Here is a 14,370-nt window from a genome sequence, read left to right on the forward strand (position 1 = left end):
GGGAAATAACTCTCAGAATAACGTTATTAGCACATTTTTACAACTTGAGGAACGAATGTTTTTAATAAGGGCTATACAAGTGTTCATACTGGGTTGTTTATTTAGTTTAAAAAAAATTATCCAACGAGTTACAGACCACTCTTTCCCAATGTAAGTCAATGGGAAAAAGTGTTTCCGGGCCCAGCAACCTAAAGGAAGTGTAGTACCGCCGTTTGGCCACAACGAATATTCTCATCAGACTCCGGCGCACTTCCTGGGGGCTTGGTTCTGGCTCCTGTGTGTTATCTGAAATCGCCATACTAACTTTTCTTCTTCTTGTATTTAGTTCGTTTTGTTGTTGTGTTTCTTCTTGTTCTTCATTTGTTGTTTAAGGGCGGCTAGCAAACAGCTTTTAGGCGCAATACCGCCCCCTGGATTATAAATAGTGTAATGGATACTGCCCTGAATGAGACTTTTTTTCACACCCGTAAAAAAAAGGCGTATTCGTCGTGTGACTGCATGTGCCGAACCGTGACGAATACGGATACTGTTACACCCCTAGTGTACATATGTATGTGTATATAGAATTTAGTTTATCTGTGTGAGTATTTAATTACAGAATTATCTTTTATTTACTTAACCTTAACGGGAGGGCTACCTCTCTATAAACTCTGCTTTCTGCCCTCCGCTTCAACTCATTTTGTTCGTTTTTTTAGATGTCGAAATTGTTGAAATAGTAGAATAAATAATAAAATATATATATATATATATTTTGTGTGTTCTGACAAATATATCCTGCTATATACCTGAATATGGAACCGTCAGCGGGAGGGATTTCCTCCACAGGATACTCCGGCTCCTTCCATCTCTTCATCCGACCTCTGCCCACACTCGGGGTCTCGTTTGAAGACAACATGTCTTCAGAGGCGGCCCGAGATCTCTTCACTGGAGACTGTGGGTTTAGGAGCGGCACGGAGGAACTCTCTTTGGGAGGTGGAGGAGATCTGGTGCGTTTCTTCCTTTCTTTCCGAGGTTTGGGCTTCTGCTGCTGAGGGGAGACGCTCTCCACGTCCTCACACACGTCCGGCACCGCCCACCAGCTCCCGGGGGGTCTCTTGCCCTGCCTCACTGCCTTGAGAGGCTCCTTCCTTTGAGGCTCCTTCCTTTGAGGCTCCTTCCTTTGAGGCGCTTTCTTCTTACTGGAGACACGATGGTATACTTTTGGAAACGGCTTCTCCCCTGTTGAAGGCAAGGCAAGTTTATTTATAAAGCACCTTTCAACACAAGGCAATAGAGTGCCGCAGTGACGCATCCTAAAACCCGGAAGTAAGATAGCATTTTACCACTTCCGGTTCCTTCGACAAAAAGCAATGCAATTTCTCCATAGGATTTTGGAAGATAGCTGGAAATAAGGTCTGTGGTTGAGACACATTGAGAGAGACGGATCACGTTTTGTTCTACGACATTAAATCCATCAGCAGTGACCCCGCTGGTGAGTTTTGAAGAGTTGACGTGTCTGAAAAACGATGGTTGTTACCAAGTGGCTGAATAGGACTACAGAAGTTGTCCAGGCTGTTGTACGTCATTACACCGAACACGTACACACTCCTCTAAGTTTGTTTTTCCCATCATCTGCTTGAAAGCAAGTCCTCCTGCAAACTGTTCAAACAAACACTTCAACTCGTACCATTTATAATCTGTATGTTTGAATATGGATCTTAAGTTGGCGTGACGTTGAAGCAGCGACCCTGCTGTAGTTCCTTTATAGCATAACGTTAGCATTTTGCTTCTGGCGACTAGATTTATGATTAGAACATTCTAAAAGTAGGGTAGACATGTGGAGATTATCCGGCTGAACAAAACGTGACCCGTCTCTTAAAGGAGGGGTATGTAAGTTTGAGAAACCGGCTCGAGATACACTTGTTGTTATATTCCACGGAATGCTCTTAACATCCCGATAACAATGAATATCTGAAGTGCTTTGACAAAAAATCCATAAAATATTTCATCTGTGGAAGACGTGGCGCTGTAAAAAGCACGACCAATGATCTGAGCCGGCCCGGCTAAAGTAACTGGATGGCCTACCTGCCTGTCAGCCTTCCGTCTGGGCACAAACTTATCTTGTGCCCTCAATGGTCATGTGCGCGTTCGTGTGTGTTGGAGGAGGGGCTCTGTAAGGAAGTGGCAGATTTTCTCCGGTCGTGTATTTTCAAATTCTAGCGCACTAGCTGGTTTCTCAAACTTACATACTTAAATGTGTCTCAACCACAGACCTTATTTCCAGCTATTTTCTTAAATGCTATGGAGAGATTGCATTGCATTTTTGTCGAAGGAACCGGAAGGAGTTTACTTCCTGGTTTTAGGATGCGTCACTGTGGCACTCTATTGAAAGTGCTTTACAGAAATGAAAGACATGAGGAAACATATTATAAAATAGCATTTAAAAACACTCATAAAAGCAAAGATATAAAAGATAATAAAACATGAATATCAAAAGGTACATGAATTAAAGTCACAGCCGTGTGAGATACACACATCTGAAATGTTTAGCTCTGACTCTCAATCATTGCTCACTTTTTAGCAGACAGTTTTCTATGACTTCACATTCTTGTTTAACTTATCCTTTAGTTATTTCAAGTGTTTCATGCTAAACGAACCCCCCTTTGGAACATTATAATCTGACCCCATGGTACCTTTTAGTTTTCGCTGAAACTATTCCTCTAACAGAAAGGAACACAATCTAAGGAACAGAGATCATTGGTTGGTCTGTTTGTAGGGCTGCATATGTAAATGAAGTATTGTGAAGCTGCAGAGATGTCCCTGCATACATGTTATTTTATAGACTTGTTTAAAAAAATCTTCGTTAGGTAAAGATCCTCCTAAAACAATTACACCATGATCATTTTAATAACTTTTTCAATTAAAATTCGAGTAGTATTTAAAAAGGATTATTCATATCTTAATTGCTATATCAGTCGAAATGATCACAAATAGTTATTTTTTCCAAAATCTGCAGCCCTATCTGTTTGTTTACAAAACTCAAATACAGAGTACAGATACATGTTGCCAAGTACGTCGTTAAATGCAGCACTTTTACTGCCAACACATATTACCACACAGATTGGTGCTTCTGTCAAAGACCTTCATTTCTAGTACTTTGTTAGTCTTTTACTGGCTGTGTTTGGTTTTCTTTACACTTTCTCGGTATACTGTTTTCACTGTGCAATAGTTTAATAAAAAAGGACTTTGAGAATCACATTTTAATAAGAAACAGAGATTATTGGTTGGTCTGTTTGTAGGGCTGCAAAATATATTTATATCATTCAAATCGCAATATGGAGCATCTTGCTGTTATATTCAAGATATGTGAATTGATTTTTTCCTAAATCTGCAGCCCTATTTTACTCAAATACATTTGGGAGAGCTAATAGCTAATATTTTGTTTACTTTGTTATTTACTGGCTGTGTTTGTTTTCTTTTCCACTTTCTTCGTATATTGTTTTTCCTGCTGTCTCTGTGGAATAGTTTCATTATGGACTTTTAAAACCGAACTAGAACCGGACTACTTTTCTGTAAGTAAAGGAACCCAGTTCTTCCTCCACTCACCTGAGTTGTCACTGAGCTCTCTGTATGAGAACATCAACGGGCTAGACTGAACATCCTCCTCCTCCTCCTCCTCCTCCTCCTCCTCCTCCTCCTCCTCCTCCTGCTGCTCCTGCTGCTCCTCAAAAGGCTCTGCTTCAGTCGTATGACTCTCTTCCCCCTGAGTTTCTCCTCCTGTATTCTGTTTATTTCCTTTATTCGTCTTCTGACTTGTTGGTGCAGCAGGCTGTGTCGGATTTATGTTCTTCAACACTTTGTCCTTTACAGGTGAAGCTCCACAGGGCTCCTGGTTGGGCTTCTTGTACTTATTAATAGTCAGCTGATCGTATTTGTCCTTTTTAGGCCTAACAGGTGAAGCTGCTGCTGCGCTTGGCTCTGTGTTTTGCCGCGTTGCCTCCTTCACTGGCGGCTGGTTGCATTTACCTGTTGTTTCTTCTGGGCTCAGATTCATCCACCACTCTCCAGGCGGCCTCCTCCTCCTCCTCAGAGTCAAACTGTCGTCAGGTGAACTCCCTTCAGACACCAAAGGTAGTTTGTTATTTTGATCCCTTTTAGCATCTGCTAAATCCTCGTCTGTGCGAAATAAGAAAAGCATTTTAAAAAGGATGTCTAAATGTTCTATAGGTCCTAGGGTCTACCTATTCTTAAAAGGACGGATCCCTATAAGCTTGGACATTACATGTTACTTGTTAGACGCTTTTATCCAAAGCGACTTACATACTCAATACTGTGGGCAATCCCCACAGGAGCAATTTGGTGTGAAGTGTCTTCAGGGACACAACGACATGCTGACTGCAGTGGGGTTTGAACCTGTGCCCGAACACCAACGCACTAGTCCACTGCGCTACAGCCTCCCACATCTATCTTGCATGTTTTTACTGATTGTAATTTTTAATTAACACATTTTTCTAATTTGTTAATTAAGGGTGACGTACAACATCTGTTCAGGGACGACAGATGAAAAAAAAAAAGCGTCTTAACCAACTCTGGAGTTAAAATAATAAATAGAAAACTATTAAAATCCCTCACAAAAGAACAATCACTAAAGTATAAAACACTGATAATATCTGTCAGTAGTTTCCACCCGTCTCAATTCACAAATATTTAATTGTCTGTCTAAATGTGGGGGGTACATCAGCAGCACAAACATTAACGAACATGTGTTTAACCAAGTAGCAGAAGGATTAAAAACCCGTACTTAGTTCCCCCATTGAACTAAAGAGCAGATCGCCTTCCCTAAGGAAAGATTAGGCAAATGAAGCCGCTGACGTCACTTCTTCTTCTTCTGCTCTGGGTTTACTGGCAGGCCGCAAACAACTTCACGGCGTATACTGCCACCCGAAGTCCCTGGCCGGAAGTCCCCGGAGTTGGGGACTGGCTTCAGTAGAAGCTGCTGGGACTCCCAGCAGCTTCTACTGAAGCCTTCCGAGTAAATCGCCAGAACGCCGACACCTCCTCTCCAACGGAGAGTTAGTCTCTCTCCGTTGGTGCGCGGGGCTAATGCTAATAATGCTAATGCCAGCGGCTTCGCAAAACTTTTCCGGGTTTTACGGGGCGTGGTTTGCAATTTGCCCAGCCAATCAGAAATTGGAACTTTTTCTCCCCAGGAAAGTACCTGCTCTCTAGCAGGGACAGAAAAGGGGGGAAAGTTCTCATGAACTAAGTACTCTTTTGGGTATGAACGCAAAATTCCAGGAACTATCGGAACTAAACGGGAAAAGTACTCAACACGTATGAAGAGATTTTAGGAGTTGTTTACCTGAAAGAGCCCCCAGGTCTGTAGCCCCCACTTCCTCGCCGCTCGGACCTTGTTTCTTTGAAGCCTTGTCCGTTTCTCCATCAGATCCCTGCCGCACTTTTTTGCCCCTCTTCATCGGCTTAGCTCTGATCATCTTGGCATATTTTAAAGTCTTTGAGTTAAGAGCTTTCTTATCTATTCTCACAGCGGGTTCATCTTCCCGTGTTTCCTTGCTTGTTTTCGGCGGCTCCTCTTCCTCGTCGCTGTCTTCAGACGGTACCTTCTTCAGTCGTTGTTTCTTCTTCTTCTTGTTTGGCTTCTTCTCGTCTATCGAGTCCACAGGAGGCTCCTCAGGACCGGGTAGTTCCTCCTCAGCACGATCAGCCTCGGTCACCTCGTTCTTCTTCTCTTTGGTCTTCCGTTTGCCACTGGGCCCTCTTGGTTTTCTCTCCGTCTCTTCAGGTTCCTGCTGTGTCTCAACTGAGCTTCCCTTCGTGCTTTTATCTGTCACGCTGCCTTTGACGATGCTGGTCGTTCCGCTCCATTTCTGTTTCTTGGCAGTTTTACTCCGGATGGAAACCCAAAAAGGAGCAGCGTCGTCCTCCAGAATCAGGAAATCATCCTCTGGTTCAGGAGGAGGAGTGGGTACTTTCACGGGTGATGCAGACTTCCTCGTACTAAAAATAAGCATTATTTAATATTACATTTCAATGAATATGTAGAGCCATTACTTTGTAAATATATATAGTGGTTTTGCCAACTCACCATGCAGGTTTGGACTGTGCGGCGTCTCTGAGCTTCTGAATAAAAGCCGCAATGTTTTTTTGCACGCGGACGGGCTCCACTAACGGCTGCTCTGGAACAGTTTCAATTGTTTTCTCAGGAGCTGCGAGTTCAGGCTCTCGTCTCACTGCTGCTGCGGGGGGGTCTACCATTTCTATCCTGGAGATAAACAACCAAAATATTCTTCAAATAACAAAATTAAGTTCTAAATTGGCACAATAGGCTTTATTGCTAGATTATATAGATAAAATATTGTGTGTGATTTTGGAGAATTACATTATTTAATAACATCTCTTTGAGCTGCACATGTATGACTAACTTAATGTTATTTTTTGGTATATTGTATGACAATTGTTAAATATTTTTGCCACATTACATATTTCGTTGTACCAACTCCAGTATTGTTTAATCACCAAAGCATAATAGTAACTACTCATCAAACACTCTTCACTTCCTACCTTGGAGTTTTTCTTTGGACCTCCACAACAGGTGTTTGAGGTTTCTGCGGTGGGTTTTTATTTAGAGTTCGAGTCTTTTTGCTGCAGGAAAGAAGAGAATATACATGTTACGTGCCGGGGTGTGTGGCTTGGAAGCAGCAGGTGGCAGCTTCCAAGCATCCAATAGTATGCTTGTGAACTAGGTAATGAGTGTTGTTGGTAACTGTGACCAAACACTTGTTTGGTTTTATGGGGGGAAGTGTTACGTGCCGTAGTGTTTGTGTGGTCGTGTGTGTGTTTTTCTCTCTCTCCCTCTGACTCCCCAGGTGCAGCCTGATTGTCCCCAGGTGCAGCCTCTCCCCAGGTGCTCCCAATCCTCAATCAGGGCCTCCATATAGGACAGGAGGAAGGTTGCTGTCTCTCTCCCCCCTTCTCCCCGGGCTGGATGTGTGCAGCGTGGTGTCCATGTCTCCAGTATATAGTTTTGTAGCTAGAGCTGTTTTGCAAGTTGGCTGGTGAGCCGTGTTCATGTTTTGTTCATTAAACGACTGGTTCGTTACTCAGAGATCGGTTTTCTCTCCTTTTTGTCGTGCTTGGTCATCCTGGTGTGTTGTTACTTCCCTTTGTACCCCCTAGATTTAGAAGGGAACGTAACAATACATCACAGGTAAATGAGTTAAAAGTGACAGTCATCTAAAAAGGCAAACATCCACAAATGTAACTCAGTAGCACGCAATTAAGATATCAGATATCATAACAAAATTGACCATTGAGACGGCAATAGAGGCGAAGTCCCTCCCTTTGCGGTGGACCTCCATGGGACCTTATTTTCGAAAAATTATGTATTGAAGTCAATGGCGAGAGAAACGTTATCTTTCGATCCCGTTTGAATTGTGCCACGAATTACACATGATGATTGTCAATTTAAAAGTATAAAAAAAATGTTTTGCCGTAAAACTGAAGTAACAAATTGTTTTGTGTGTGAAACCGCTCAATGAACTACATCTCTGGTCTCGCACAACACACGTCACCAAGATGGCCGTCACTACTGTCTTGCCAAACAAGGAATTGACTACCCTCACTATCACCACAATGAAACACGTCCAGAAGAATGTCATGCCAAGCTGCCTGCCTGCCTTCGATTCTGCCTGATATTTTTAATGTTCAATGTTAACCATTCGTGCAGAGATAGCATGAAGTAATAAAAGATCGCCGATGCTAATGTAGCGTTAGTATGTCTCCCTCGGGGGCATCCGGGCTTAAACGGTGTATTATAGAATGATCACACCGGTGTGACAGTACTCTTCAAAGGGTTCACGAAATATGACTACTACTCTAATTTTTAACACTTTGGTTAATGTTAGAAATTAAAATCAATGTTGGTATGGCGTAATTTGAATTAAATACACTGTTTAATTTAAATCAGTTTTATTCTGAAAAACCGAAAGGTCACACTAACTATTAACTTAATACTTTTATTCTGAAAATTATTCACTTCTGGTTAGCATTAGCATGTGGCGAAATGCTACATTTTCAAACCGTGAATCGAAGGTGAAATGACATGTGATGTTGTACACTGAGCACACTGGGTTTAGCACTCATTTATTACCGCTGAATAACGTTTATCAGGGAATATTTAAATAACCACAGACACCAGAATGATGTAATTTAACAACAGAAAAAAGCAGGAATTGCATTGGACCCGCCCCCGACGACGCCGTCCAATAGGAGAAGATCTCGGATGACAACAGGAAGAGCAAGCCAAGAATTGACCTCTTCTATACATCCATGCTTCTACCTGCTTACCTGGGCTGACGGGAGATGGGGAGAGGGTCTCTGCTTGCAATTTCATTTTGTACACCACCGCATCTTTTGTGTAATTAAATGCTGTTAATTTTTATAAGCTTCCCTTTACTCTTTTCAGTCTCTCCTGCCTTCGGGGTTCTAGAATACACTAACATTAACTTAATGTTACTTCAAGGCTAATACAAATAACAAGGCTAAGCCGCTGTAATGCTAACTAACGTGCTTGCTACGAGCTAGGTAGATAACTTGATCCAGCCACTCCTGGTCCTTTCATCAGACAGGAAGCGAAAGACCCATTGTTGGTATGATTACAGCCTGGTACAAAGCACACAGGCATATTGTTAAAGTTATCTTAGCTATCTCTTATATTTAGTGGAGGAAAACAATTCCACACTGACGCTTCCGCCGAAGCTTCAAAAGTTGAGCAATGTTCAACTTTTGAAGCTTCGGCGGAAGCGTCAGCCAATCAAATCATATGCCAGTACAAGCTCTAGCCAATCAAACCGCGTGCTTGTGTGTCCGGGGCGGGAGATTCATGTGATTGGTAGTTTCAGACACGCCCGCCGGCAAGCTTCAACGCACGCCGCCGTGTGGACGCTGCGTTACGCGACTCTGGGATTTGTAGTCTTTCTAGTTGCGTATTTGTCATAGTCTTATATTTCAACAGTTTTACGACAAACTCTGACTTTTTTGACATGGAAATGATTTTTTAAGATTGACAAACATTATATGTGTAATTTAGGGACGTGCAGACATTTGGAGGGGCTATTGCTCTAAACTGGAAAAAGACCTTTTGAAAATTGTAACTTGTTTTTAATGTAAAGAAACCAAACGTTTATTACATCAACTAAATTGAACAGTGATTCACATCTCATAACAAAATAAGCTAAGGCGACTACTTGCATTCAGTGACTTGATTTTAAAAATTAAAACCAGAGACATTTGTTTTGCGGTCCATCTCCTTAAAATATCTAATGTTAGTAACTATTAAAGACAAAATGGGGACAATCCTGTTTTAATGTAGTTTGACCTTTGTAACTGCTGTGACATTCTGATAAAATAGGGCTTCTAACTAATTAGCTTAAATAAACTCACTTAATTAATTAATTAAACCAGTTCAAGACGCATTATTCTTATTCTTTTCATTCTTTATGAGCGCAGTAAAAGTAAGGTATCTAATTACTTATTTAGTATTCCATAACTTAATAACAGAGATGGTCAAACTAAAGTGGTAGAGACAAAGCAGAAGTCCTACAATGAAGCGGGACATTGAACTGTTCTCCCGTGAGAGGGCGATCAAGAAAAGAGAGCGAGCGGCCCCGTTGAAGGAGTTTACAGATGAGAAGACACAGAAACACAGAAGCACAATCACAACAAGTAGCTATGTGTAGGTGTTTTTTTGTAAATAACCGACGGTATCAAGAGGAAGTAAAGTCCCCTGGTTTGTCCCTTATACCCTAACTGCCATGAGACAACTCAAAATCAAGTTTCCAAAATCCGACACTGAGGTGGTCTTAACGCACCGGCAGAGGACAGCGCTGACAAAGTGTGTTTCCCGCAGCGAGACGCTACCATACTAATTGTGGGCTTATCATGTTGATTCGGCCACAACAGAACAAAGAAAAACAAACTCGCTCTCTCCAGAGGGGCAGGTCAGCCAAAAAGGCCCAAAAAAGGCCGTTGCCCTGGCAACATTAGCCCGTAGCTGTGCACGTCCCTGGTGTAATTCAAACAGGATCGAAAGATACGTTTTCTCTCGCCATTGACTTCAATACATATACGAAATAGAAGTAGAAGGGCGTGACTTCGCCTCTCTATAGAGATGGTAATGTGACTCGTTTATCGGCCGCAGATCGATATCGGCCGATATTCACTCTCTGCCGATCGATCGGTGCTCTCTATGAATGCCGATCAGGAGAGCCGATCACATGACGTAAAATACATGACACTTTTCTCTGTGGCAGTGGCTCAGTCAGTAGGGGATTGGACTGTGAGCCGGCTCAAGTCCCCGACCAGACCTAAAAATGGAGTGTGGACTGCTACTTGGAGAGGTCCCAGTTCACCTCCTGCCCTGCAGTGGTGCCCTTGAGCAAAGCACCGGAACCCCCCCCCCCCCACAATAGCTGCCCACTGCTCTTAGTACTAGACTCCTGGTACTAGGATGGGTTAAAAGCAGAGAACACATTTCACTGTGTGTGCTCTGCATGTGTGACCATTAGAAGAGGGTTTCATCCCTCCCAATATATATAATATGTCGGCGACAAAAGAAGCTCGCCAAAATGGCTTCACCGGTCTGGCAGTATTTTAAGGTGTCCGAAAAAGACAGTAAAATAGCGGTATGCAACGTTGTGACGGACCGGTGAGCGGAGCGAAACACACACTAACGGCCCCTACACACGGCAGTGTGCAATTTCGCCGAACTGCATTGTGGGAGCAAAGCGTAGCTTCTCTCGCGGTGCTCGCTACAAAAGTAGAGCAATGTTCTACTTTTGACGCTTTGACGGAGGCGTCAGCCAATCAAATCCCGCTTATGCAAATCTGCCAGTACAAGCGCTAGCCAATCAAATCACGTGTATGTTGGGAGAGCCAGACCGCAGTTCATTTCCTCATATGCCAAAAAATGGAGGAGAAAATAATCGTAGTGGTAGGGAATCACCCGGTGCTTTACGACCAGTCCCTGTTCACCTACCGGGATACAAACCGGAGGAGCCAGGCATGGGGGGGGGGGGGGGGGTGGCAGAGACAGTGGGTGAAACTGGTAGGTTTTCGCCTGTTTGGGGATTTTATATCCAGTTTACTTCGTTTGAATGGACAGCTAGCAAGCATAGACAGTATTTAGCCAGCATGGAATGTTGCGTAAAATAGCACCATAGACATTAATGTCATAAATGTTCATCATATAAAGTGTGACATGTAAAACCTTTTATGCAATTGAGAGGAGAGATTCATGTGATTGGTTGTTGGTCTCGTAAACTCCCCAAGCTCAAGACACGCCCACTGCCAAGCGGCAAAGCACGCCGCCGTGTGTAGGGGCCGTGAGAGTTAGACCTAACACACTTAGCTATTTTATCTACCTCTGGAACAAGCTAAATATATATTTATTCTTCACTGTCGGGTCACTCATTACTGGATCAGTGAGCTGCTAGAGATACTGACAGGCTGTCAGGGGAGAGAGAGAGAGAGAGAGAGAGAGAGAGAGAGAGAGAGAGAGAGAGAGAGAGAGAGAGAGAGGAGAGAGAGAGAGAGAGAGAGAGAGAGGAAAAGAGAGCGCTTCCGCTCGTTTCTTCCCGTGTTATTCTCCAAAGTGAATGTAAACTTGAATAATGTACTTCATTTGAATGTAATAATTATGTTGGTTGTTGTTTGTGGAAGCTCCAGTGAATGAGCATTAACTGAGTTTTAAACATCACTTTAAATGGAAGATCCGCATAGATCGCCCACTCGATCGGATCGGTATCGGCCGATACTGATTCCGTCGATCGGCCCCAAAATTGACGATCGGAGCATCCCTAATTATATTGATAATGAAAATGCTCTCACCATGCTTCCTCCACCTTTTTTTGCTGACTGGACATCTTAGGTCTGCTTAGTACCACCTTGCTTGGAGGAGACCCAAACTCAAAGTCTATACTTCTAGAGGAAAAGACAGTTATTGAATTAAACAAGTGATAAAATACTTTCTTAGTTTTAGACACTAGAATCCTACACCTTATAAAACCAACGTTCCCATACGAAAAGCATGATTAATAACAACTCACTCCTCTGTGACGTGTCCATTGGGTGGAGGCTCTGTCTTTGCGTCTCCCTCATCCTCACAGGCAAACAGAAGTGGAGACACAGCTCGGTCTTTTTCAATGTTGAGCGCTTTGACAGCCATATTTGTTTCAATAGGGCTGGATGTCTTCGCTGGCATGTGTGCTTTGAATGGGATGTCCTGATCTGTAAAAACAACATCAGGATACTTGAAGAAACAGAAAAGGTGCAGAGGAGAAGAATAAGTAAAATGTTGGTTTGAGTCTCTCACCGAAGACTAGTTCAGGACTGGGTGACCGTGAGGGGTGTATTTTATCTCCTTTGGGACCCTAGAAAGGTTATGAAACATATATTTAAAGACTCATTCTGTCTTCAGACACCAGTTCTTGTGTAATTCAAGAAAGGTACACAAAGCCTATACACAGATAACGCATGCTGAATGTATAAACTAACTAACTAGCTGTGTATCTACTGGCTCATCAGCCATTTCCAATGTGAAGAGTCATTGTTTTATCAGCAGAAGTCACTGTAGTGATGGACTGTTCATTACCATGTGACCTTTTGGAATTGTTCCCATTAGTTTCCCTTTTTGTGGGCCTGTTGAAGCCTCCCTCTCCCTCTGGTTTGCCTCAACATTAAAGGTCATGTACCGAGAAGATGAGGGTAACAGGTCATCGCAGGCTGGATCTGAACAGAATACAAGAAGTAGAAGTTAACATAAGGAAAATGCAAACTAAAACAAGATTCAAGCAAAACAATTAAACTCACCCAAGTCATCAAACATCCGATCAATGTCTTCCATTCTCAGCAGCCCTTCCACTTTTTCAGTTGGACTGAAAACACAAAGGTTCAAAAGGGACTTGAAAATCTGCATTACACAACACATCAAAAGGCCAATACATACAGGGCCATAATAAAAAACACTTCTCAAACTCACCTTTCCTTTTTTGTAAAGTAGCAAAGTTTTTTCTTCGGTCTCATCTGAACAAATACAAGTAAATGGTTAGTATTGAATTGAATTAGGGGTAAAAGAAGATACACATCTGATAACACCAAATGCCATATGTGTTGTTCTAACAAACGTTACAAAATATCAACGGTGGGAGATGTACTCAGATCTTGTACTTAAGTAAAGGTGGAAAGTGTAGTAGTCACAAGTTAAAGTCCTACAAAATGTTACTCAAAGTATAAAAGTATCAGCATCAAAATATAGTTAAAGTAGCGACAGTAAAAGTAGTCATTGTGCAGCTTGGTCCATTTCAGAATAATATATAGGATGTTTTATAATGATTGATCATTCAGGGCTCGACATTATAAATGGCCCGCAAGCACTATTTAGACACCCCGGGCCAGCATAACGTACTTTCCACTTGCCCGCTCGGGCCACTCAAATATTGCTTTAAAAAAAGAAACAGCTGTTTGCTGCGGAGCGCGAGCAGGCTCCCGTGAGCGCGCTCCTTCTTCACAGACTATCTCGCCACCTTACCATTCGCCAAAATGTTTTTAATACCAGCGGTAACTGGGCAAAAAACTATCTTAAAATCAAAGAAAGTCACCGGAGGAGTTAAAGGAGAGTGACAGGGAGTATGAGAAGAAGAGGGAGAGAAAGTTTCAGCCAGCTTGATCGATGGAGTTGGCTTCTATAGAGTGGTGCAGTGACGCGTCCTAAAACCCTTTTATAATCTATCGATTAGATTTATGATTCGAAAATGATAAAAGTAGGGTAGATATGTGGAGATTATCCGGCTGAACAAAACGTGCATTTATCAAACAGGTTTGTTTTCCACAGATCTTATTTCCAGCTATTTTCCAAAACCCTGTGGAGAAATCCCATTGCTTTTTGTCGAGGGAACCAGCAGCTTACTTCCTGGTTTCAGGACGCGTCACTGCACCTCTCAATATGATGCCAATATAAACAAGGTCTTCTGTCTGCTCTGTACATCAATGCCGACCTATGCTGACAAGTAAGTGAAGAGTAGACAATATAAAAGGTATTGGCTGTATGGAAATGTCCCAGCAGTTTAGGATAATGAAGGTTCTAATCTAATCTATTACATAGCCATTACATTTCTAACTCCTAATGACAGGAAGCGCATTATACAAATAATAATACTCATAATAGCAGACATTTTTAAACAATGAGCACAATATCATTATTTTAATAAACCAAATATGAACAATTGAGGAAAATGAGGAAGAACTGATTGTTCAAATGTTGTAGTACAAGTAGTAATGTAGTTGGTGCATAAATTACTATTGCAACAAATGTGT

General features: G+C 42.3%; 1 protein-coding gene across 7 annotated transcripts in view; it reads right to left on the reverse strand.

The window, feature by feature from the left end:
• The window catches only part of LOC117535843 (proteoglycan 4-like), a 33,460-nt gene that overhangs the window by 18,354 nt on the left and 736 nt on the right, over positions 1 to 14,370 (reverse strand). The window contains exons 2-12 of one of the 7 annotated variants that reach the window (XM_034200452.1): positions 13,037 to 13,080; positions 12,868 to 12,932; positions 12,650 to 12,786; positions 12,371 to 12,428; positions 12,105 to 12,285; positions 11,887 to 11,976; positions 6,562 to 6,642; positions 6,086 to 6,262; positions 5,342 to 5,997; positions 3,586 to 4,155; positions 786 to 1,218 (exon numbers count right to left, since the gene is read on the reverse strand). In XM_034200452.1, coding sequence (XP_034056343.1) covers positions 786 to 1,218; positions 3,586 to 4,155; positions 5,342 to 5,997; positions 6,086 to 6,262; positions 6,562 to 6,642; positions 11,887 to 11,976; positions 12,105 to 12,285; positions 12,371 to 12,428; positions 12,650 to 12,786; positions 12,868 to 12,932; positions 13,037 to 13,080 — 2,492 coding nt within the window. Of the gene's footprint in view, positions 1 to 785; positions 1,219 to 3,585; positions 4,156 to 5,341; positions 5,998 to 6,085; positions 6,263 to 6,561; positions 6,643 to 11,886; positions 11,980 to 12,104; positions 12,286 to 12,370; positions 12,429 to 12,649; positions 12,787 to 12,867; positions 12,933 to 13,036; positions 13,081 to 14,370 lie in introns of all 7 variants that reach the window. The other 6 variants (XM_034200456.1, XM_034200453.1, XM_034200455.1 and 3 more) reach the window with 6 other exon arrangements.

Source organism: Gymnodraco acuticeps, unplaced genomic scaffold (assembly GCF_902827175.1).
Source record: "Gymnodraco acuticeps unplaced genomic scaffold, fGymAcu1.1, whole genome shotgun sequence".
Lineage (NCBI taxonomy): Eukaryota > Metazoa > Chordata > Actinopteri > Perciformes > Bathydraconidae > Gymnodraco > Gymnodraco acuticeps.